At 41.2% G+C, this 26,908-nt stretch overlaps 1 protein-coding gene across 1 annotated transcript in view; it reads right to left on the bottom strand.

The window, feature by feature from the left end:
* Positions 1-3,580: 3,580 nt before the first annotated feature.
* The window catches only part of LOC115028845 (MAM domain-containing glycosylphosphatidylinositol anchor protein 2), a 158,925-nt gene continuing 135,597 nt past the window's right edge, over positions 3,581-26,908 (bottom strand). Inside the window, exons 13-18 of the mRNA XM_029462716.1 lie at positions 19,948-19,968; positions 17,676-17,831; positions 13,895-14,056; positions 6,437-6,567; positions 5,808-5,904; positions 3,581-4,516 (exon numbers count right to left, since the gene is read on the bottom strand). Of these exons, the coding sequence (XP_029318576.1) occupies positions 4,428-4,516; positions 5,808-5,904; positions 6,437-6,567; positions 13,895-14,056; positions 17,676-17,831; positions 19,948-19,968 (656 nt within the window). The 3' untranslated portion in view covers positions 3,581-4,427. The remainder of the gene's footprint in view (positions 4,517-5,807; positions 5,905-6,436; positions 6,568-13,894; positions 14,057-17,675; positions 17,832-19,947; positions 19,969-26,908) is intronic.

Here is a 26,908-nt window from a genome sequence, read left to right as displayed (position 1 = left end):
TTACATTGCAGTACCTACACTATATTCATTCCCATTCTCGCAGACACAAATAAATAGAGACCTTTAAATGTTATGTTATCCTTAAAGTGTTTTCAAGTACTCAACTTAATAGATTTTCAAGTACTGAACTTCATTTTATTTTTGAAACCCTCCATTAAAGTTCATGGCACTATCGCCACAACGGCAAACTCTTGCACAAGTGTCAGACTTAAGTTGCAGCTGTGAGAAACTTGGTAAACTGTAGGTGTTGGTGGGAAACACAACACACAGTAAATGTCTTGGACAGAGTGATGAAACACTTGGCACACATTCAGCTCCAGCATCCAAACTAATCACAAGCTGCAAATACCACAAAACCATTCCCCTTCGTTAGTTTATGAACACACCTTCCACAACTACAGAAGACTCTAATCCTCAAAATAAAGTCAGTAAACACAACACTGTTTACATATTCAGAAACTGTTAATCTGCTACAATTGTACTTTGAAGTACGACTTTTATCAAAAAATAGAGCAGAGCTGAGTGTGTAAGCTACTCAGCAGACTCACTTCTCCTGTAAACACAAAGGGCAGAGGCTGACACATGGGGTGTGCATTGCACAGAGAGGGAAATAAAGGATATGGTGAGAGCTGTAATACCCTGGAAATAAACAATTATTATTTTTTCTATCTAATTTCGGCCGCCGCTCTGGGAAGATTTGACAATTTTTCCTTCACACAGTTAAGATTTTGCAGATATGAATGTACCCAGAATGTAATAATATAAAGCACAATTGTGGGATATATATCAGGTTTGCCATAGTTTTTGAAAGACTAATGTTGATATAATTCCAACAATTTCACAGTATGGCGAATATACAGACGGAATTTTTCCTCCTCAGGCTGATAAAGAACATTTATTTACATTTTGGGGCTAGTTTGCTTATTTACTTTTGCTGAGAGATGAGAGGATCGATACCACTCTCATATCTGTATGGTAAATATAGGCCTAGTGTACAGCCTGAAGCCAGGTAGCTTAGCTTAGCATAAAGACTGACAAACTGGAGGGAAAAAGCTAGCCTGTCTCTGTCCTAAGCTAACAGAATCTCCCTTTGAAGATTGCTAATGCACATGTTATCTCGTCTGATATATTCGTATAAAAAAGGAGAATAAAAATGACAAATGTTGGTGTTATGGGGCGTTTTTTGACTTCCTGAAGTCTCTGCTTTATGTGTTAGAGAGTTCTAGAGGTGCTGTTAGGCAGACATGACCAGTAGTCCTATAGCAGTTTCCCTCTGTTTTCAGTCTTTATGCTAAGCTAAGCTAAGCTAAGCTAAGCTAAGCTAAGCTAAGCGGCTTTCAGCAAGAAAGTGAATTAGTTCATTCCCCAAAATGCCAAGATATTCATTCAAAACTTTGGACCTCAACACCGAGTGATGCCTAAGGAGTTATCTCATTTAAATCCAGCTGTAATTTTGAATCATTCATGTACTTAGAGGTTTAGTTAATATTACATGAGAGTTGACCAGGTGCTCAGGGCGGATATAAAAGGAACAGCTACCAAAATATCTTAAGGAACTCATATCCCATACTTAGTGACAGTGACGGCTGCACGGGGCACTTTGGCACTTTTCATTATTCACTATACCGCAGAAGGATATAGCAACTAGCTGATGGATAATTTATCTGAGCTTGTATTTTTGGAAATCGTGTCAAAGTCAGACAAACTTGTTCTTGACGTGTCCAAAACAACTAAAGTCTGAAAGTTCTCGTCATCAAAAGCACACAAAAAAACACATGTTTTAGTAGAACAGTACATCTAGTAAGACTGTAAGAAAAGAACTCCCCCACAACTCCATTTACATTCATTATGATCTTGGCCTTATGGAAATGAACAACACAGAAATTAAAGATAAAAATGAATGCAGATAATTATAGCTGTGATTTTGTCTCTGTAATAACATCATACAGGTATTATAAGGATGCCCTGAAATGCTCATCATTCTGCTCTGTTTTGCTTATTTATCTTCTTTACACTTATCAGTTTCTTATCACACCTATTGTACACAGCTTTATGCTCACACATGTACATGACCCACTCAGACCAACCCAGGCTTCCTCAGAAGAGGCTACATATGCTGAACAACCACAACACCAAACTGAAGCGTTACCCAGTCTGCGATTATGACCACTTCATGAATACTCTTTCCCGGGTTCCCTTTGTGTCCTTTAGTGTTCTGGTTGTACTATAAATATGAATGTAACGAGTAAAAAATGATCAGTTTGCTGTTAAATGCGGACTTGTGTTGGAAAGCCTGTGGGAGTAGATCACGTATGTGCAGAGAAATATAAAATGGATTTTATATGTCGAGACCTTAAACTGTATGTTGTGCTTCCTGTACTCCAACATAAAACATTTATCATAAACCTTTGAATAGAACTTCTTTAACATTTACAAGTTATACAGTTACCAAATTGGTTTACTTCTTATGCTTCCGTCAGCTTTGATACTTAAGCAATGCAAAGGGAGACAACAAGAAGAGAAAGGAAGTTAAGTCATCTTCAACAGAAAATAAAAAGAAGAAACAAGACACAAGTCCTTAAAACATTTGTCATAACCAACAATGAACGGAATTTTTCATTTTCTTATTTTCTCTTTTTTACAATACATTTTTTAAAAACCCCGCTGGTTAAGGTTATGGTCTCAGGTAGATCTTCCACAGTCAATCTTCACAGTTTGTGTAAAAGCAGAGAAACATTCTCGCTAGAGTAATAAAATATCATGACTATTATTATGGTCATTATTATCTTTTATTCTCGTATTGTTCCATATAAATGGTGGAGGATAGGGCGAGGCGTATCACCCTAATGAAGAGCCTGCAGTCCTAAAGTTCCTACTCTCCTCCCTGTACAACGCAATGTTTTATTCAGCGGTCGTTCTTTTGTTAAAAAATGATCACCGGCAGGGAAGGAGAAATATGGAAAGAGAGAGTGGAGTATTCATTCGACGAAATGTCTTTATCCTCCTGTAAGATCTTGTTGTTCTGCAAAAAAAGATCCAGAGCCTCACTTTAACTGTTGCCGCTGTTTTTTATCCAAATAGTTTCCCAACCTGATCTGCCAGCACTTCCTGGTATGCTGCCCTCATATTGAACTATGCGTAGGCATAGGCATAGGCTTAGGCGCATGCACGCACACAAACGCACACACACACTCGCACGCACGCGCACAAACACACAGACAACTGTCCCATCAGGAGTTAAATCCGGGTGGAGCACAACCCCATACTCCCTCTGAATACGCATGCCCTCCCATCAGCACTTGTGGGGCAAAAGAAACATGTAGAAAATAGCCCATCAGAGGAAACATGAACAGAGATGTGTTCGATGTTGATTAACACCCAGGCTCACGATTCGGTTTGTAATCTGAAGGCACTTTGTTTCATGGCAGAAAGTAAAGTGGCTTCTGTTCCACAGGCGGACCGCCGACTGAATATTCGAGTCAGGCCTCAATAATCGGACCTTTCTCTCCTCTCTGCCTGTTCCTCCCTCCTCTCCCTCCTCTCCCTTCTCTCTTCCTCCCCTCAACATCCTTCCTCTCTCTCTCTCTCTCTCTCTCTCTCTCTCTCTCTCTCTCTCTCTCTCTCTCTCTCTTTCTCTCTCATTTCAGATCCTGAGCTTCAACTTCTCTCTGCCCTCCAGTCCAGCTTGTCTACACCTTCGCTGATTCTTCTGCATTCATTGTTCTGCCACCGTACCGTCGGTTGGCCACTTGGACTCGTGAGCACAGTGTTAATAGATACATAGGCAGCTACAGGAGAGTAAGCAGACAGAACTAAATGTTACCAGATTCCTTGTTTTTCTCCAGCACAGCACCAAGCAGATAAAGAAATGCCAAGGTGTGACGTGAGGCTGGGCCAGAGTGAAAAACAAGTGTTGGTGATTGGCATCTGGTGCGAGAAAATTAAGATAAAGATGCACAGAGAAAGGTCTGATTCCATGTATTTGTAAGCAGAGAAATGTTATTTCCTCAAAAAGTCAGCAGTGTCTATATTACGCCGCCTTCCAAAGATATTTTCATAGCTTCATAAAATTGTTCTTGTGCTTTACAAACTGTCCACCCTCGACGCTTGTGAACTCTTTCGCCAAAGTCCAGGTTTATTCATCGCCCACTTGTCTTTGTGCTCGTAAAGACGTCCAGAGTCCTGCACCGAGGAGTGTTTCTGTAAAAGAGGTCTCTTTAAAAAAATGAGCGCATCTTCTTGATTACTTTTTGTGTCACTTTTATATCACAATCTTTTCTCTCTTTCATTAATTTCGGTCCCTCCTTGGTCTGCCAGGGGACCCCTGCTGCTTTCAGGATGCATGAATCTTTGGTGATTGGATGCCGAGGGTAGAGTTCACAGACGGTGGGTCTGAATGTTCGCCTCTGAGATGACGGAGAGAAGGGTCACCTCTGACCTTCCAGGAGGGTCATCACCAAGGTGATGCATAGCAGCCATATATGGGAGGATGTGGTCGTAGACTTGGAGCTGAGATCTACAACAGAAGAAGTAAAACAATGGTAGCAATTCATTTGATGTAATCCCAAGAACGAAAACACAAACATACCTCCAGACACAAAAAGACAACACATGGACATGAAATGAGCCATTTTGGGAAGATTGATACGACTCTCATGTATCTACAGGATGATAAATATGAAGCTACAGCCAGCAGCCAGTTAGCTTAGCTTTCTTCCTGCCATGGCAAACCCTCTTAAAACTACAAATGGCCGTTTTTAAACTTTTATTTGTTTATTAGTATTAAACAAACAAGACATAAAGGTGCTAGTTGGTGGATTTTCTTACCTTATTTCTGATCCAGACTAGCTGCTTTCAGTCTTTAAGCTAAGCTAACCGTCTCCTGCCTCCAGTTTCATATTTTACAAAGTGGTATCTATCTTCACATCTAAGTCTCGGCAAGACTAAACGTGTATATGTATTCATAGTGTAAGGGGAATAAATGTATACCCCAAAATGTCGAACTATTCCATGTCGTCCGCATGATCAGATCCTATAACAGCTACTCTGAACCTTGTTCATCAGTCAGAAGTCACCTCCGATCGGAAGTCACCTCCGATCAGCACTCATGAGATATTTCTAATTTTTCCCTCTTACATCACATAAAGTCATGTAAAATTCATCATGTGAGATTGAAATGAATATTTTTTTTTAGCATTACTCTGTCTTCAGCCTGGGCGACAACTCCTATAACTCCAAATTAATACATGTTGTCGCTGTGAATCATTATGGATCCAAATGAATAATAATCTTGCAGTAATAAAAAAGAATACATTTTACAGACCAAGATCACTGACTGCCTGGTTACCTCCCACCAATGACAAGAAAAATGTAAATAGATTACCCCGATTCATCTAAGGAAAGAAAGGGATGTCTCAGTTTGAGAAGCTTCTGGAACTAATGTTCCTCCGACCCTTAATAACACGAATGAAATCAAAAGGAACGGCGTCTGTTTGCCTACCAATATCACCTTGACAATTGCAGGCCATTTTCTGTGTCCTGTTTTCTGTTTCTACCTTCTGTTTGTTACTGCAGCGCAATTACAGTGCCCCACTCAGCCCCACTCAGTCCGCGTGGCTATCACTCATGTGATTACAGCACTGTTGCTATGGCAACCGTGTTCTCCCAACGAAATGGTGGTTCAACGCTGGCAACTGTCTAAGATTAGATCCCCTCTCGTAAATCTCAACCTTGTCCAGCGAGGTAGAGCGGGAACCTAGAGCTCAGATAAGAGGAGACGGAGGAGGCAGAGATGTGGTGCTACTCACTGGGCGGTGGGTCTCGACACTCCCCCTCCTCAAGCGTGACATCATCGATGGCGATGTCTCCCTCCATGCCTGGCCCCCGGATACCCTCGAGTACCACCTGCAGAGAGACAAAACATGTTTGTCATATTATATCTTCAGCATCCAAACACCACGAAGACGAGGGAATTAGCAGTGCTGTAAGATAAAACCTTTAAAGTACACAGTGTAATTTAGCTAAATTGCGCCTTATGAAAAATAACAGCAGGTGGCAAGTGTTGGTTTAAGTTTTTAATGTCACAAATTTTTTAATTAAGAACGCTTGTGGTGTTGGAGCAGTTAAGAGTGCAGCTGAAAATATAATAACTTTCAACAACTGCAGTCGTAAAAATGATGGAGAATATTATATATTGTATATATTGTATAATTATACATCCGCTACTCCCAAAGATTAGGTGTCTTGAAGCGATATTGCTTTCTCAATAGCAAACAATGTCCACCTCTCTGCTTAATATCACAGCTTGTGAAGTGCTACATCAATATGTCGCCACCGAGGAAACTAATACTTCCACAAACAAACAGCCAGAGAAGAAAATGGAGGGCAACAAGAAGAGTGCTGTGGCGTATTGGATTGATTACGTTTTTGGTCTCACCTGGAAGGATGCTGTCGGATGGATGCTTACTTTCGCCTGCTTCCAGCGGTCACCTTGGTTACCATTTAGTGACCACGCGGGACCCTCGGAGGTCGTTTGGCCCTTCTGTTTCAGGAGGGCGTTTAGTGTTCCTGCGTGAGGGAGAGAGACACATTACTTGTCAGCACACACACACACACACACACACACACACACAGACATGATTCCAATAAATGTTTTAACATCTTGCAACACTGTACTGTCAGTGGTTTCAAAACCTCCAGGCGGTAAACACAGAGTGGGCCACAGAATGCTACTGGGTCGTGTTAAAAACAATATAAACCGGCTAAAGGTTCCATAATATTTATATAGTTTGTTCTCTTGGTGCAACAGTACGGGCAATCTCTCCTCATTCCTCCCTGTTGTTATGATATACTGGTAACTAAAGTAGGTCATCAGTACACAAGGTAACCACCACCTTTCAGCATTCAGCAGTGGATCACACTGGTCTATCTGTATTCCCCTTTTCTTTTTCTTATACTTTATTTACAGTTTTTAAGACAACATATATTGAAAGGACAACATTCAAAACAATACACAGAAATTACAAGTGGAACAAAAACAGAACAAAATAAAAACAGTTTACAAGATTACATAAATGGTCTTTTCCAAAAGCAGGATAAAGTAACATGAATAAATGAATCGAGTTAACACTCATGGTATTATGACACTAGCCCTGTTTCCGTTCAATTGTCTAGCGAGTTTTAAGCTTCTTAAACGTCACAAAAAAAGAAAAGTGAATTAGCCATGTTTCCATCGACTGGTTTACAGCGAATAAACTAGCATGCAGCGTAGTTTCGTCAGAAGTTGGTGCTATAGGCACAACAAGTCGCCTCGGCCATCTAACCCATCTAGGAGAGAAGTCTTTGTTTCAATAGGGGAAGTTTGAATTGTTCTCTCATGTCAGCTAGTATTAGCCATGCTTCATGCTGTCCGGAGAGAAATCCTCACGTTAAATGTTCCCTACAAAATAATTTGTTTCCTTCCATAATCTATTTTCCGACAACTCAAACAAGTGAGAAAACCTTTTTTATTTTTATAAAATTGTGCAGTTTTCATACAGCTTTTCTAATGTGATACCTTAAACTGAGCATAAAACACGTGAATGGAAACTCGGCTACTGTGCCAAATCTACTTTCTTTTTTCATTTGTATAATAGAGTGATATGTCCTTTAGCCAATGCGCAAAGCAAGGTGAAGTGAGATGAATACATTTCTTAAACAACCACCAATCCTAAGTACAGAGCAATCGCTCTCTCTGCAGAACATCCATCTGGTTGGCCTGAATGTCTCACTCAAACATTGCAGTCTGAAAGTTGCATATTGTTATGGCAAATCCAGGAAAGATGTGCTCGTGAACCCTTGTTGCATTTAGGAGTCGCCGATGGGAAGATGCGGTTCACTTTAGTTTTTGAGTAATGCAGTGTCTGCATCATGTTGTACTGGATTAACCTGTAAAGTTAAGAGAACAACAATGAACCCGGGACATTGCCTCTTCCCAGAACTTTGCTGATATCTCTGAACTCCCTGGCCCAGGCTTCCCTAATAACATCTGAAAAACCAAAGTAGTAAAGCAATTCTCATGTTTTGATACTAGCTGCAATCTGGAGGGCAATCTGTATTTCCTTCTCTTAATAAGTAACCATAATGACATACAGACTGAATAAAGCTTCTGTTTACTTTTGCTTTTATTCTCGCCCACACTCTCTCCTGTGTGTCTCTCCCACTCTTGTCATTATTCAACTCATATCAAGGTGTATTTGTATTTTGAGAGAATAGATAGACATTATCCATATTAAAAATATATAAACAGAGCGGTGCAAGATAACCCCGATCGCTCCAATCCATCTTGTTTATGACCGAGTACAGAATGACTTAAAAGAAAACCCACATAGAACAAAACAATAAGAATTTCACCAGGCTTTGTGAATTGAATTGGATCTAGACATTTAAGCTGAATATTCAAGAAGGCGGTAAAATTTACAACAAGCTGAATATTCACACCCGTCTCCTGCATTTCAAATGTATGTATTCATCTGCGTTGGAAGCAGGGCCAAGCTGTAGCAAAGGTCAATCTCAGGTCACTTGAATTGATATGTTTATTAAGTTGTGATTCTGCAAGCGATGATAAATTATTCTCTAACTTGTTCTAACCCAAATTAATTATCACTAATGGGCACTGTGTGATGAGAATTTTTGGTGAGTGTAAATATGTCCCCTGTAGAGTAAAGTTCCTAATTCATCATAAGTTTTAACCTATTTCTGCTCAGTCCAGCTTCTTTTGTATCTTCTGAAGAACTACTGGATGTTACCGTCGAAACCAACTCTGAATTTTGAAAATGCAATTTGACGGATTCATTTTAACATAATTTATATATAACCCTTACGATAACGCAGAAATACTGGCTGTAATTGAGACAGAATAGACTATACACCAGGTCTGAATTGAAGACTCCTCTCAGTGAGACCTTTTGCCTGGCCCTGGGCTTTGATATAAAACAGATGATGACACCGAGTGCAACCACTTTACCCTCCTCTACCGAGCGATTGTGTTGCTTTTGCTATTTGCCATGCAAGAAGACAGAGAGAGAGAAGGAGAGAGAGAGAGCTGTATCCTTTAACAGTGGGCCAGCAGAGCAGTATTAAAAAACCCAAATCAGGTTAGCATTGACACCATAGCGGAGCTCTGCAGGACCGCTGCAGGACCGCTGCACTGAAGTCAAGTGAATTTCCCAAGTATGGAAAGCAGCACCTTTGCGTTACCACAACTGGAGAGCAACAAACAGCGGTGCCTACAACAGCAACCTTGTTTTTGATGCATCTCTGCCTCAGCGAGGTGCCTCATTACTGTACATCTCTGTGAGGAAAGGAGTGAGAGCTACACTGTATGTTCCTGTTCGTATTCTCTCATCAGCACGATTCCTCACCAACGACAGCACAATCTCCACTGAGAGATGAGCTCTCGTACAGAACATGACCCGCGGTTTCATCTCCCGTTGAAGTGTTTAGGATGTAGGAGGATTCTTGCTGAGTTGGCTGGCTTACATTTTCTTTGAACTCATCGCGATGTAGGTGGTAATGTCAGTGTTATCACATCCCGAGCAAAGGCATGTGCTGTATAGTTTTTGGAATACAGAAAAAAAAAGAATACATGTGGCAGACACTTGTGAAATTTAAAAAGATCTGAGAAGAGAAATATGTGAGCATGGTGAAAAGTGAGAAGTAGCTCCTGGAAATGTTTCAATTATGTAGTGTGGAAGAGAGAGACAGAGAGAGACAGAGAGAGGGGGATTGAGGTGCAGTGCCACCCTCCTCGCTAATGAAAGGATGACTCCATTGCTTCTCAGAAGGTCAGGCTTAAAACAGACTTGCTCGGTGTGCTTTGCTGTAGACTTAATCCTATAAACAAATGCGACACGGGCTCCAAAGGCAAACTTTGATGTGCGCTTCAGTAATTAAGTGTGACCTTGTCTCAGGTATCCCCCTCTAGCTAACTACGGAGGAGTTTCTTTGAGCCTGTGCCACTGTTCTCATCAGCGTGTGGGCGAAACTCCTTATCGACTGATTCTGGCCTTCAGCGCTGCAGTGCCACAACTTGAGTGTGACTCACCTCCGCAGCACAGTCCCAAAGAGCATCAAACTCCCAGCATTTCACGGAGCTGTGCCATGTCTGATGGCTTTGTGACTCACAGATCTAAAACTATTTAAAACAACAGTTCTCTGCAATAAGAGAACATAGTATATGTGATACATTGTTTGGACCATTTGTCATAAGCATTCTCTTCTCTGGATGGAAAATATCTCAAAGCAACATTCCTGAGCTCTGGGGCAAATTTCTCTCATGGCCAGAGAGGCAGAATACTAAATGGAGCGTAGCCATGGAGGATCTGAGCTGGGTTTCAAGTCCTTGACATTTAGCCCATTCATCATAACACGCCATAGTCTGGGCATGGGCTTCACCACAGACGGGGAGGGCAGGGAAGAGAGGGTCTGGCTGGCGATCAATTTGAGCAAATTGGAAATGTCACGGCCTACTCAACCTCGGCAGGGAGCCGGAGGAGCTCTCATCTCCCTGCTGAGTCGCCCTCCAACACCTCAGTCCTTATATTATGTCCACCACCCTCGCCTCCACCTCTCCAGATGTTTGGTCCGGCCCCCCCACCTGGACACTTCCACTCTGCATTTTCCCTGAGGACAGCTGAAAAGTAGAGACCATATGGACTCCTGCAGTCAACTCACTGTTAAGCTTAACGGGTCAGTTAACCCAAAATATTTAGTAAAAAAAGCCCCGTACTGCTTGTGATATCAAGCTTTGAATGTAGTTTTGTTTTTTATTTGCAGAGTTTTTTTGAGATATATGTTTTTCAATACCAAAATACAATGGAGGTAACAGTTTTTTCTTTATAGTGCGCAAAGCTATGAAAATGTAACTCATAATAATCTGTTGAAAGTATTTAAACGTGTGTATCAACCCTGTGATCCGCTCCAAAATGTAATGAGTTCTTCCTTGGACCGTGCTGCACCCTTCCACCAATGGTCATGAAATCGAGCCAGTAGTTTTTCCCTAATTCTGCTCACAAACCAATAAACCGTACATTACCTCCTTGGCGGAGGTAATGACACAATTCCAAAATAAGTCATTACCTAACTGTGAAAAAAAAGGCCTTCTGAAAGTCTATTTATATCATCAATCCAAAATAAGACTAATTAATCAAACGTCAAAGGGAAATAAAATAGTAGGAATTACATAAGATTCACAAAAGAAAATGTAGTTCATAAAAAACATATAAACCAGCGCACAGAGAGAGAAGAAGGAGAGAGAAAAGTGAGTGGGTTGGAGCTGGAGCTGGAGCAGCAGGTCCACCAGAAGCTTGGAGCAGAGCAGGTGGAGGGTGGAGATGGCGCTGATACCATCAACGTCTCACTAGAATACTGAGGTAAATGCAGCCAAATGCTCGCTGTAAACATCTTATCAAAAGAGGACGAATGCAGTTGCCAGCCTGTAGTGATTTCACAGTTTACTGAACATGAAGTTTAATGAGCACAGAACTGCAACTCCCTGTCCCCTCTTGGAGTCCATTCCCTATCAGTTCTGTCTATTTCTCTCTCCACTTTGTTTGTAATCTAGTTTCTTATCCTTTTATTTGTATATTCCTGATTAAAAATATTTTTAGTTAACTTGATATTCATGTGGTGCACTCTCTTTTTGTCAGGTATCACTGTCATTTTCTTTCTAAGGGAATTGAAATGATTTTTTCTGAATCAGCTTCTCAATAAGCGAGTAACGAGGGACAAGGTCTCACATGAACATAACAAATCTGCCAAAGTTTAGATTTATTTGTATCTTTTGTTTGCACTTTTTGGGAGAAGGCGATGTTGTGTACTTCCATGCACCGACCAGGATTTGTCGGTATCTGAACCAGAATCTGTTGACAGTTATTGGGGTTGTTTGGTCACTGTCAATCAAATCTGATTAAACCAATCCAAGACAGCCCTGATGAAGCAAATAAGCTGAAGTTGTGAGTGTTAAACTCTGTTAAATTAGCGAGAGAAACTTCTCAGACTTCCTAGCGGTAAGATACAAAAGGATTCACTGGTAGACTGTGCGTGTCAGCCTCAAATGCCACACAAACTGAGCTTCAAGGCTGCTGTGCCTATAATCTATGTCCACACTTGTTTTGCATGTGAACGGATCACTGAGAACGGCTAGATGGAAGCCAAAAACTGTAGAGTCACTGGGCTTTTTTAAGGTAGAAATGTCAAAGGTGATGGTCTATAACACAAGACAGCTATGTTTGCTAAGAGAGGTGCCCATGGGCCAGTCCAAAATACGATTCACCAACACACAATAATGCAGTGACCTAACACACACGAGGTGATGACTATAAAAGGTTGTCCGGTTTCAAACGCACCAACACAGGAACCATCAGCTGTGGCCGGTGTGGGAGCTGCATGTCGGGTTCATTCTGGAGATCGAGCCTTGGCCAACATACACCACAGTCTTAAATCTTTGGGACACCTGACATGCTGACAGGGTCGTGGAAGATTTATGGGGACATTGGGCAGCAACATTCTCTTAAATTGTGAAAACAATACGTTTGTTATTATCTTGGTAAGAGTGCTATCGACGACAAGAGCAGAAATATGAAAATATTGGTGAATCCCTGAAATCTGGTACCAAGAAAACAAGAGCTATTGAATATATTTTGTAACAAAAAAGAAATTAGAATTATTTTAGAATTTGTATGTGATTCATTTGTAGTTCCCTCAGTTGTGTTGATAATAGACACATTTAAGAAACCTTGTTACAAACACTTTAATAACATTTAGAATGACTTTTGAGCTATTATTGTAAATCTTTTCTGCAAAGCCTTTAAGGCATAATATCTAACAAACTGCTCTAAGCCTTAACAGCATCCAGCCACCATGATACCAAAATGACTCCAGCGGTGCTCCTCACCTGCCTTATGAACCTGTGCAGTAGCTAATGATACAGGGTTGAAGCCGAGACAGAGAAATCACTCAAAGAGGCCTTCAAAAATCTATAAGCCTGCTGTTTTTGTGCTAGAGATCCAATATTTCTCACCAACACCAAATGCACAAACAAACAAACAACACACACTCAGAGCTGATTGGGTCCCCGGTAAAGGAAGCCTAAGAGTCAGACATAAGCCACAGATGGCTCCTTCACTCGCTCTGCCATCTTCAAATGGGCCATACAAGGTTGTTATCTACATTCAGATAGGAATTGTAAGAGCTAATGCCCAGGATTTGTGTACACACCTTTGAAGGGGTTTGTTGCAAAAATGAGATATGTTTTTTGCTTGAAACATCTGACAGCTGCACTTACAACATTTTAGCATGAAAGCGCGGTATTCCCCGCCGCACCTGCCATGGGACAAACTCTCTGGAAATGACGGAAATCTTGTCGCTTACAGGAAAAAGTGACGGCGTTTGACTTTTTCTTGCTCAGCGAGTGTCTCACAAACTACCGTTCTTTGACAAAATAGAGTAAAAACCCACTGTGATACACGTAGGTCGCAGACAGCAATTTCAAGAATATCCTCTCTCAATTTATGTTTCAAAGCCTGGGTAATGTCCCACAAATGCTTGATGACGGACTTTTCTTTGCTAAATAAAATGTGTTGTGTTGTTTCCTCATTGACTGTTATTCAGTTCCACATAGATAAAGATGCATCTCTTCATTTAGCAGTGAATTGCCAAAGCAATTTAAGTTCCACTTCCAGTTGCTTTTGCTGCTTAAGCAACCAAAAGCACAGAACAGTGACAGAGTGTAATTACGCTTTTATTCATCAGTTTCCATGAACCATTGAGCAATGAATATAAATGAAGATGATCTTTTCAGCAGTGGAGGTACTGGGGACACTGGGCACAATGAAGCATCTGTAATATATCTTACCTATGTGTTTTCCATACATGTGGTAGAAGAAGCCGAAGCAGTAGGCGGGTGGGTTGGTGATACCGTAAGGGTTTTTAGGCGCTACGTTGAAAAATGGACTAACAAGCCGCGCTTGTTCCCCTTCCTTCCGTGGTCTTGATGTTTCAATGTACATGTAGAAACCTTGAAACACAAAGATACAAAAAAACACAATAAGACATATGTATAGATACAGAACGATACTGCAATTAAGAATTCATATCAGATGGAATATCTTAATATACAAAACTTAGAATATAAGAAACCCTGGCACAATAAAACAGTGTGGACACGGTGTTAAGTTGGTTAAACAGGCAGTTTGGGGGAGTTTTTCCATTTGCCTTGTCTTCCAAATAAGTCGGCTAACATTGGTACTTGTTTAAAACTTGTCCGATTGTCGCACTACTCTTGCACAATGCCACATTCCCAGATCTCAGTTTTTATTAGCTATAGGGCAACTGTAAGTAGGTCTTTTTATATAGTACTGTATATAGAGTAAACTATCTGAAGATGCTTTGTGGATGTCCTCAGGACAAATGACAAAGTTGTTGTGCCTCGCTGGGAAACAGTAGATGTACACTTTGAAAAATATGAGAGCTTTAGTCAGGCAGTGCTCAGACTGCCACAACTACTTTATGACTGCCCGCTGATACACCGGAAAATCATTTGTCACTGTAAACACCAAGAAAAGGTGAGTCCTCTTTGGTCATGCTCAGTTGCTTTTTCAGCCAGTCTGTGATTGCATGATGGAAATGAAACCTTCAATATCAGAGATAAGGGGCAGGGGCTTTCTACAACTTTACTAATAGCAATGGCCAGAGGCAAATCGAAAAGATACCAATGGGGTTACATTTATGCTCCCTTGGTCTGACAGGCGTGGACGGCAGCGGTGACGGCAGCATTCAAACAGCCCTCTGGTTGTGTCTGAGCCGCATGATCTGAAGCCAATCTCTCCCCTGCCACAGGCGCAGGGAAGGTAGCTCGTGAGCTGCTCCACGCCCCTCCAGCCAAAACCAAATGGAATATCTCCCGCAGTTGAATCTCATATCAGATAATTACACGCAAAGAGGAATGGGGCTGGTAATGAAATGCTGGACATTTGGAAACCATTAGGTGATTAAAGCCAATGCATTATTTACTGCTTCAGCTGCTGCTGGTGCCACGGCACCATAATAGGCACTTATTCCACCACGGATACCGTCCATCAGCTGATTCATATAAAATCCAGCAAATCCAATTAATTTGAATCTTTATTGATTAAGTTCTTTAATATTGAATACCTGCACATGTAACTAACATATTGAATACTAAATTGCACATTTCTCTGGTTTAGGTACCCATGGAAACAGCAGCAGACACTCAGTCGTTTTTGAAAATTTGTTTTTGAACATAAAAGATCAAGGCTGCTCATTGTTAGGTTGTGTTGCATCAAACAATTGATGACACAATGAGTACAGTGGAAATAACCTATTATACAGTTCGGAACACTTGATTATTTCTAACTTATTTCAACATGTCAAAGAAGTGAAACTTTTAGTGAAATGTTTGTATAGAAAGTAAAACACATTCAATCTAATTTTTTTTTGCCACGTAATTTAGCAATGACAGGATAATGACACTGTTAGCCCAGTGCACTGTGGGGATTCATTTATTCATGCATGGGTTACATAACAAATAACAGAGTGGTGTCCATTTAAATGTGTGCATTCAACCAATGTTTTTCCAGTCCAATGAGCAGGTGCTGAGTTTTCAGAGCCGCACTGACAGCTGGCAAAAATAATCGCATACACTTATAACAACTGTTTTTTTTTATCGTTTTCATGCATAATTATGAAATATGATTGTTCAGCTATAAACCCCCAACTGAAAGAAAATTAATTGTGTAACTTGCGCACAGGTTTGTGATTGTTGAGTGTATTGGTGGTTTGTATCTAATTGTATGTATCCATATATATCTATTCTCTACACATACATATATGTGTTCAGTTCTCAACATGTCTAACACATAGACACTTGTAACATTGGCAATTTAGAGTTTACAAATTAAATCCCATTTTATCACACATGATTGGACTGTTGTAAACATAAAAAGTAGCACGAGTATGAAGCTGTATTAGGGAATACGCGATCAACATCACCTAACCACTTATCCAAGGAACCAATAAAGTGATCCTTTGCTAGGCCCCCTGTAGGTATGTGGGTCAAGATTTAAATTCTAATATGAGCTTCACAATGATAACAGTGGCTGATTTACATTCATTGTTATTTTTGGAAAAATGTGTCACTGATTTCGGTGCATCAGCACTGATGCTGCCCCCTTCCGACAAGATACTTGCTCGCGAGACAGATCCTCCGTCTGTTGCTGATATAGATCATTCACGCTATGACGGATAAGGTGCAAATGTGCCCACATTGCTAAATGAGTTGTGAGTTTAATTGAATTATACATGGAATCTAAATAAACTTAAGTTTAACTTTCACACTTCAGTCTTTCTCACCCCAGTGCTCTTCCTCTCTCGCTGTCCCTGTTCATCAGGACAGCTGTACCGTAGAAAAGGAGACTAACAAAGGAATCAACTTACTTCTGAAGTAGAATTAAATGGATGGTCCAATTCTTTACTTATTTCACGGATTTATTTTCTATTTTGACAAACGTATCTTTTCTGAATGCATCTTTTTTTGTTAAAGTCCCTCTCCAGTGATACACTTGGTTTTATTGTTACTTCACTCGGATGTTTGAGCTTCACTGTGCAGAATAATTTATGTGCAGAGTTTGTTTTCACATCTGCTGACGGGGGAAGGTTTCTCTGTGCTCACCTTAAATCTCTGCAGTTTACAGTGTGCTGTGAAAACTTAAGGGCTTCAGTGCACATACACTGGAATGGACTTTTCAGTGATGTTGGATACATCTTTTGTCCAAAACATTTGCATATTCATCACCCACCTACTAGTCTGCAAGACCACTCTTTTGCCAGCGTTAGCTGAGCATGCCAACGTTTGACTTTAACGTTGGAGCAGATATACACATTGTTTAATCCATTTCTCAAATCTTTGCTCTTGCTGTGTTCTTGGCTCAAACTCACATCCATTTGGACTGTTATCAGCCGATTAAATGGGTTTAATCAGTGGTTATTGCTACTATTCTAATTCGTCAGACGTTGTAAAAGTGAAACCTAAAAACAACACGTTGTAAAGTGAATGAATCGTAACGTTTACTACTTGGTTAGGTTTAGGAACAGATTGTGCTTTGGGTTAAAATAACTACGTTTGTAAAGTGAGGGTCAGGGTCAGGGTTAGGGTTAGCCTCACTCTACTTTTGCATATTCTGTGAGTGAAACTTAACGATGTGAACACAAAGATAACACATTGTTGGTGACGTGAACACCGGTCCCCTGGGTGAAAGTCCTGTGTTTAGTGTACCATCAATCTCTCTCAATTCTCGCTCTTTATAAAAACGTCACCCCCGACCCCCTTTTTCGCTCCTGTCAGAATGACTACGGTTGCTAGTGGTTGGTTTCGTCTTTTCGGATTCCTTATTTCGATGATCAACTGTGTGAATAGATGAAAACACCTACTAGTTGGGTTAACAGGCCTCTTCTGACCCACATCTACACCCATCTAATCGGCTGATAACATTTGAACCGGGTGAAAAACCTTGGGTACCAAGTATTGCTTTTACCACAGCTACGTACAATCACTTTTTTGGGGAGGGGTGTTGAACGATTAAGACATATGTCATGGTGAGACTTTTAGAAGTACTTACCCTGCTTGGAACCACTGCGGTCACCACTGGGCCCGGTGTTGGGCGTGTACTTGGTACCGCGGGTAGCAGCACTGTGCCGCGTCCAATCGAAATCATCGTTCTTGTCCTGGGTGAACATGCAGATGGGCTCCTCCTCAAAGCTGCAGTGGAACTCTCCTAGTGAGCGACAGAGCAGAACCAGGCTCTTTCATTCACATCATTATAAAAGAGTGAGAAGTTATACGCTGCCTTGTAGGTTCAGTATGTGTACAGTGTGACACCTACTGTATATTTATGAGATTTATGAGTGTGTGTAACAGCAGTAAGACCTAATTACACCATACGATCTGTAAGAGAATTTCTAAATTAAGATGTGACCACTCGCTGACTGTAGTGGAGACGTCAGCGAGTATGTTTCATTTTTTCCTGGCAACGAAAGGAAATCGCTGCACCTAATGTGTGTGTGTGCGTGTGTGTGTGTGTGTTTCAGAACTGGTTATTAAACGCTGTACCATGACAGCTCACTACTGGATCATGGTGGATAGCATTTAATAAACACACACTCACATCTTAGCAAATGTTATTATTAAATGAATACGAATCTCATGTGAAAGAGGTTAGACACACTAAATTGTGGTTTCTAAGGATATAAATGGTTTTCTATATGTTGCTTGACATGTACTTGAGTGATTGTGAATGAAACTATTTTTTCAAGATTAAAAGAAAAAATAGTTGTCCTTGGATGTTTTGTAGTGTCTCAATAGTAGTATTCTGTAATTCTGTAACCTCTCAGTCTTCTATGAAGTGGGTGTGCAGGTAATGATATTGTGTGCACTCTCACTCGCCCTCCATTCTCCTTTGTCTCTCTTCACCCCTCTTAGACTGCAATTTTTAAACTAGTGGAGTGTACAGAGAGGCCATGGAACTGTACGTTTTGTCACCCTTCAAGTATTTCTCTAGCGCAAGGTTATGAGGGGTCAGATGTAGGGGAATGTCTCAGTGACCTTACTAATGAATAGTTAGAAATTACATGTGTTAGGAACTAGCACACAGTCTAATAAAGGGCTAGCTGCAGGATCCACAGTGTCAAAACCTCCATTTAATTCATGTGACAAACAAAGCAAAAACACCTAACCAGAGGACACGGTGCTGCTCAGAAGTGTCCTCAAAGAGATAGTAAAAAGGAGCATTTGGATTCAGGATGCAGGCATGTGTTCTGATAAATATTCATTGATTTATTAAAACGTAGCTGGGAGCAGTTTGGAGTGGCGACCTTGAGAGGAGCAGAATCTGCAGCTTTACTCAGGTAATGGAGGTAACATAGACTGAGGTAGCGTGTGGGTGGATGGACCAAGGGAAGGAAGAAGGGCAGTGATGCTGCCAGGCAGAGAAAGACATAGAAAGTGAGAGCAGGAGAGGAGGGAAGTGGTGGAGTGGGAGAGTGGGAGAGCGGAGGAAAGGGCTGGGTTGCAGACACTCTTGACTCTTCTCCTCACAGGCATGCAGATTTAAATGGAGGTCTAGCTCTGGGCGCTAGACACTAACGCCCCCATCCACTGTGAGCTAAACTAAATGTTTTCGCCTTCTGCGCCTGGGAGAGATAGGAGGATTTAGAGGCGAGGCAGAGGAAGGAGGGAGGAAGAGGAGGCGTGCAGGTAAGATAGCTTCCTTCAGGGATTTGGATAATGATGTTGGTGATTAGGATGTTTGTTATTATGCTGGCAATGTTTGTGTGAACATCCACCAAAATATATATCTATATAAATAAATAAACCACAATACACAACAGCACACTGCAGCACAGCAAACAATGATTAAGTGAGGATTCTCAAGGCGTGAATAATGTGAATTTGTAAAGTTTCAACAATGAAATGTGTCATAAATGGGACTAAACATTAAAGGATATAAACATACGGCACAGATGCATGCATAAGTAATGCTCACAGAGCACAGAGCGTGCAAATGTGCTCATGCACCCACACACAAAACCACATCTCTCATGCAAATACACTCCACATCCAAAATGCACAATGTCCTGCGGAGATTTAAAGCTCTCAACATGTCAACTAGCCTGATGTAGGTTTACACAGAGTTCCTAAACGTAGTCTTATGTTTCATACTTAATTTAGTAAGAACACTTAGAAGGATCTTCCGGTGCAGTGTGACATGTTGAGAGTAAGATCTCTGCGGGATGTGCAGTTACTTTGAGTCTCCCCACTGGTTTCAGACTGTGCTACGACATAAGGAGCGCACTCTCTGCTGAGACATGCTAAGTGAGGTGCACATTACTTACTCAGGTGAGGGTTGATGGGAGCTGTGAAAGAGAATAGGCCAGGGACAGTCATTAGTACGGAATATCTTAGCCGTCTGTCAATAAGCGAGAACATTCTTAAAAGGAAACGTGCACAGAGGCACACGCAGCTGTTCAGGCACTCAAAGTGTCGCACTTTAAAATGCTTGGCTGATATAATGTGCTCTAGCACAGGTCACACAGAATACAACACAAGCATGCTCACAGTAGCTGTTGCTATTAACCTTTCACTCTGCTGTCATCTACTGTTTAGGCGCAGAGCTAATAAAAGTCTGCATGTATAGAACTTAGAGCTTGCACACTAAACTAAATGAAAGAGGCACGAGGGAAATATTGTCCAGTGATATTAAAACACTGGAAGCATATTAAGTGTGTACACTCCAACTTCTTTAAGCTCTGTTACTTTCACTGTACACAAATAAAAAGTAAATAGCTAAACAGGAAGCAATTCAGGACACAATGCAATTATCATTGATCAGACGGAAAGAAGAGATGTCTGGGATTTAAAGTGGAAAAGGTGACAGCAGTCGTTATCAAATGTATAAAACAGCGAGATTAAGAAGACCAGTCTGACCACATTAATAAGCTTATGGCGCAACTGCTTATCATTATTGCCATTTACCGACATTACTGATGTTCTTGTTCAAGGTGACTTCCATTTAGAGCACTAAGCCTGTTTTATACTTCCATTTAGAAGCCAATAACTCATAGAAACGAGTAACAATCACAATGTCTGCTAATTACTTTCCTGTAACATCCTCGATGCTTTCTGTGTTTTCAACGCCACCGTTAAGGTCCTTCTGCATTCTGTCCACCTAACTGTGGTTCAATGCATCCCTCATTGATAATTTAAGAAGCTACCGCCGCTGCAAACACAGAAAGGTCAAGGGTATCACACAGAGTTGCAACGAGCCAGTTAGTCTGCACTTCACTTTTTGCAGAGTAAATACCATTTAACCTGTCAAGAAGATTCATGAGCATTTTCATGATCGATTGCTGACCGGCTGAATAGATGCAATACATCAGCTTTACCACAAAACTACGTTGCGGCGTGATTTATGAAACCTCGCTGTTCATGGGGGGAATTGATTTTAATCCAACCAATTAAAGTGAGTAATAACAAATCATTCCCACAAAGGAAAACATGTACTGAGAAGAGGGGGAGTACCGCGAGGACGATGGAATCGGTCTTTTTAAAAGCTGAATCTCAAGTAGCGATTTCTGTTTATTGCTGTGCGGTTCATGTTAATGTGTGTCCACTTTGTTCACCCACAGTGTGGAGAAGAGAGAAATAAGCACAAAGGCACATGCAGAGAGAGAGAGAGGGGAAAAAGAGAGCGAGGGAACAAACCGTTGCTTTTCCAATTGAATCATATAAAACATTCAGTGAACTGCAACACTGCAGCTGGAGCCTCGCCACGACTGTGGAAAGAACAGGCTGTATACTATAAAAGCCTTAATAATTCTTTATGTTACTGATTGGGAAAATACCTGCATTCAAACATTCGATGCTTCCTACTAACACTACACCGGGCTGCACAGAGTGGCACTGCTGCAATAAAAGTCTCTGCAGAGAAGGGATGAAATCATCCGGGCTGTTGCAGAGAAAATGTTTTAAATGACAACTTCCAGCCTCAGGCCTGTGAAACGGATGCTGAGTTTTCTGACAAAATGCTATTCTTTCAGCACCCCCATCCTGCTCACCGGCTCCCTTTCCCTTGCAAACTCTCATCCCCTGCGGCTGTCCTACCCCATCCTTCTTGCTGCCCCCTTCTCTCTTCCAAGACCGTGGTTATGAAAATATGTTTCCTTGTCAGTTTCTTTTATTTTTTTTACCTGCAGCCTCCCCAGGCTGACTCACGGTGCCTTAGTCCAGATGAATGTGTCTGCTCTAGCTTTACCCCCACTGAGGAAATCATGCTGAGTACAGAGCAGGCCCAGAGGGAACTTAACTACTGATGTGCATGCACAAACACTCACAACACACACAATAACAGATTATCTAACTTCCAATTTAGATGACTGTATTGGATATCGGAAACAAACAAGGAATAAAATAAATTCAGATTGTTGTATCAACCATTTCAAATGAAGTATTCTTTTCAGAAATGTTACCGCTTTGTATACAAATACTTCTGTATACTCCTGAAAAACACGAGTGGACTTCAAACACTCTCATCAAAATGCACCATGTTGTTAAAGCAGAGGTGTGAAAAGCTCTCAAGCAAGCTGCAAAGGCTTAAAAAGAATTATCTTATTTCTTTCTTACAGTAATGCTGCAGCACTCCCTTCCCTTCCAGCTACAAAGAGACTCAAATAATGATCGAGGATGAAAAATAATCTTGATAGATCTCAAGATAAACAGTCCCAGTGATCGTGGTGTGAGGTGAGGTGACTCTTTAATGCAGCTCTTTGAAAACTTCTGTTATGAAAGGGCATGTATTAGGTGCATGCTTCCTACTTTTCCAACTCAGAGGACAAACCAAACTGTTGCTTGATGCATGACTGCTTTCCATCCAAATTGCCTAATTTTGATTGAAACACAAAATGAGCTCATTGACCGCCAAAGGACAGCGGTCCGTAGAGGCTGTTCCGGACACAAACACTGACTTCATCTTGGCTGGATTCCCTGCCCACTGGCCTGCGGCTGTATTACAAAGCAGCAGACAATTTCATGGCTGCGGCCAAGTGTCCTCATACACAACAGCAGCACAGCTTCTTTTACTTTCCACTGACCTCATACAATTCACGCTCGCCGAGATTTCCATCCATCATGTTTAAGGGGTCTGGGTGGGTGCCATGACGTTCTGAGAAAGCCCTGTGACGGTTTCTCAGCTCCAACCATCGGTTGGGATCATAACAGTGTGAGCAAATGTAATTCAGCAATCTTTCCCTCTTGTCTCCGAGACAGAAATAACACGAGTGACTTCACACTATTGTGTCCTTCAATCACATTGTTGGATGTAACTGCGCCGGTCAAAACACAGCAGGTGTGTGTACAATCATCTTCTGTGTGGTATCCTGCTCTTGCATCAAATCTCAGCAAGTAAATCCTTAATGGACTTCCACATGGATGAGCTTTGCTGTGATTTAAACAGTAAGTCTATACTTACTGTTTAAAATAAGTCTCTATTGAGACAAAAAGAAAAGTGTGGGGTAAAAACAACGCGGTACCCTGGGTAAAATATGCAGAACTAAAAAAAGAAGCTGGTAATGCAAACACATAACTAATAGAAACCATGAGAGGTACGCCATATCATATCATATATCATTATGATAATATTGGGATATCTTTTATTTAATTCAAATGTGTTATATTATGATAATATTATTCATATCGCAATGTTAGTGGATTCATGTCTTGACCACATACAGCTACAAAAAGGCAACGAAGGACTCCAGGAAGACCTTACCCGGGGCGAGCCGGTTCCTCCTTTGTGCTAAGCTAAGCTAATTAGCTGTAGACAATCTTCTCTTCTAACTCTCTGCCGCAGAGCGAACAAGTGTTTAACTATTTATTTAAAGAAAGCATTACTAAACATAATGGAGAACAAAAATACTGCGATAAGACAACAGCTACACTATATTTTGCAAACAACTATGCCTTCACAAGTGGTATTATGTTGCTGCAATATTATAAAGTTGTTTATCATATTGCCATGAATACCCTTATAGCAAGAATACCCTGCAATAATAGGATATTTTAGGGAAAGAAATGGACCCCCTTCAGAAATATGTTGCAAGCTTGAGGCCGTAAGTCTTACATCTTTTAAAGAGAACAATGATCAAATATAGAACTTTCCAAACGTTGATTCATTGAAATTTCAGGTAAGCAGAGTTGAGACCTTGACTGAACAAAAGCTCAGACAGGGATTACACTGAACCACCGCTGGCCGTATAATAATACCCAACAGCCCAGCTATGGCAGGCGACAGAAATCATCCGAAGCAGAAGGTTGTATTTAATGTAACATTTAGCGTGTTTGGTCTTCTGGACAGGCATCTCACTGTATATGTCACTATGAGTTGCATAAGAATGGAAAATTAAACAATAGCAGCGGTGTTTTACCGTGCCACTGTGAGGGTTGACAGGAGGCTTAAACATGAAATCCAGAGAGAGAGAAAGAGACTATGAGTGCTATGAGGAAAACCAAACAGATGCTGAGTTTGTCACTGCAGCAGAATTTAAAAGAGCGTCTTTGGAGCTCGGTGACAAAACCATCCCTCATCCTACAGCTGGGGACACTATAACCGCTTTTGTGTTTTCTTGCCAACTCACAGAAAAGCTGCTACCATCGGCTTTATGTGCATCAGAATGATCGCTTGGCCTATTGGGCAATGAGGAGCTAACTCACTTATACTTACATTTTAGAGGCCTTATGTTAAAAGTAGGACAGCAACGTTTATCCTAACAGCTAACAAACCGCCTATCATATCTCTTTGGCTTGTTGTTTGTTTCTGTACACACATATGTTCATTTTCACAATCATGGGAGCTAGAGACTATACACTGTACTATAGTGACCATGTTCTCCATTGCAGGGCAAACATAGAAAAGATACACAGAGATGGACAAACACAGAGAGAAAATACACTCACATTGACACCTGAGGATTATTTGGAGACTCCTAACCTGTATGTCTTTTTTGATTTGTTGGAGAAAATCAAAGCTGGGAAAATGTGCAAACAGCTCTGCAAGAGCCAGGGCTAAAGGTGAACTCACCCTCGCAGCCTTTTTGATGTGAAGCAACAGTGCGAAGGTAAACTTTAACAGACTGCAATGACTGACTTTAAATGCACAGCAGTTTGTCACTTTCTATATGTATTCTATTTACGTGTCTGAATTTAAAATTCAAAGGTTTTGTATTTTTTCAGCATTAAATAAAAAACTAATGCAGATTCCCCAGTTGGAAGTAAAACCTTGCACGTCCACGGTTGAGTGTCAGTTTGCAAATGTGCAGAGTGGTGCGTTTTTTTGTGTGTGTGGCATATTTGAGCATGGAAACAAAACCCCAGTCAAGCCCATGTCCTTGTAGTGAAACTTTTAAATGCCAGCTGGGTTACTCCCGGTGAAACTGTGGTATGTTAACACCTTGTACAGGCTCCTGATCACTGCCTGCGCAGGTGTGTCTTTGGCTCGAGTGACAAGTCGGAGAGACTCACACGGCAAGCCGAAGTTTTCAGCTTTTGAAGCTGACAAGCAGTTTACCACCATCATCAATGTGTTGTAGTTATGTGCAGCTATGAGCAGCCCCTCCCTTTATGAGTGTGCATCAACAGCACACACAATCATTATTTCTTTTAGCATGCATACTAACTGTTTAAAATATACTAATTGTGTCCCTTTTCCAGCGTAAACACACTACAGTACATACTCGAAACCTTCTAAAATGTAGTATGTAGTATTGCCTGGGGTGGCATAAGATGACTGGCATCACCTGCTTTAGTCATGCTTCACAATCACAGCCAATATAACACGACACTATTACTCTGTTCAGTGCCCGACACTCATTGCTGCTGCAGCCCGCTCCACCTGTGCTAAGCTTTTGGTGTTGTGGTTCTAAGTATTTAACTATGTATGTGTGTATTAAGGGTGGATTAGATCTCCCAGCAGAATCTGCATCAGATTGTTTGAGAGCTCCCTCAGCAGAGAATTTTCCACCAGATCTAACTGTGTAAGCGTTTGCTATAAACGGTCAGTTCTTTGTGTCTCCGACTCAAACAGAAGTGTGCCTGTTACTAATGAAAGCGCTAAAAATAGGTTGCTGAGTAACAAATCTCTAGTTTCTCTGGTCTACGTCCAAGTACAAGCGTAATTGGATTTCTCTTCCTTCCAAGAAAATATCACATTCATTTCTATATAACCAGAGATATAAGACCCACATGTAACATAGTGACTAATCATAGCTGCAAATAACACAATAAAAGAAATCACACACATTATTTTGAGTTCACCAGACACGTATATCTCAGAGGTGAGAGGGAAAAGGAAGCGATAACGGAGATGATGCAGTTCTGTATTTCATGACGTCTTACAGGACACGTTGTGTCAGTGGATTCTGCTCAGACCTGCACGAGGCTGCTACAGTGACGCTGTGCTGAGCGTGGGAGAACAGAGCAGCCCTAGAGTCATAATTAGTCCAGTCTCTTGTTGGGCAGCCCATTCGCACATCAGCATTGGCTGTCTTCTTCTTCTTCTTTTTTTTTTTTTACTTTGTTCCTCTGTATCTTCTTTCCCCCCCCCCCCCTCCCTCCCTCAGTCCCAACTCCATCTCTCCAGTGCCTCTCTCTGTCTTAATTAGCCTCAATTCTCTTGACTTCACTTTGATCAGATTCAATTTTGATTCAATTCAGCAGAATTCAATTCAAGGTTTAGCAGAGACCACACAATATCACAAAACTACTTCAAAAACAACAGCAGAGAAAGTTTTCTCTCTCTCTTTTCCAATATTCTCTTTTCACCAGCCATGATGAGCTGCAGTGAAACTGAATTATTCACAACTGCAGCAGCACAACTCAGGAAGACAGAAAACAGTCGGCCAGTTTGCTTCTGAAAATGCACATCTCAAGTACCTGTGCATCTGTTCACTGGGACTGCTGGGCCTACTGCGGATACTAATGTAGTGTTTGTATTTCAGCCAGCGTGTCGTCCAACAGGCTGAGGAATGCACCTCCATTTGCGAGCGGCTTCCAGGCTGTCCTACCATTCAGTACACACCGTCTCCATGATATTCTATGACTGTAGTCCGGATTCAAAACCGACATCAACCAAATCAAACAATATGACAGCAGTAAACATGTTATTGTCCTGTTCTGGATGGGGCTTGGAAAGGCCAAGGACCTTTCAAAAAATATTTGCAATCTGAAATCAAAAAAGGTAGTTGTTGTGTGAAAAACATCCCAGGAGACAAATAACATCTTCAGGCAAAATAATGAAAAAGGAAT

Source organism: Cottoperca gobio, chromosome 24 (assembly GCF_900634415.1).
Source record: "Cottoperca gobio chromosome 24, fCotGob3.1, whole genome shotgun sequence".
NCBI lineage: Eukaryota > Metazoa > Chordata > Actinopteri > Perciformes > Bovichtidae > Cottoperca > Cottoperca gobio.
The sequence above is the reverse complement of the archived record's forward strand: the minus strand, read 5'-3'. Positions and strand labels throughout refer to the sequence as shown.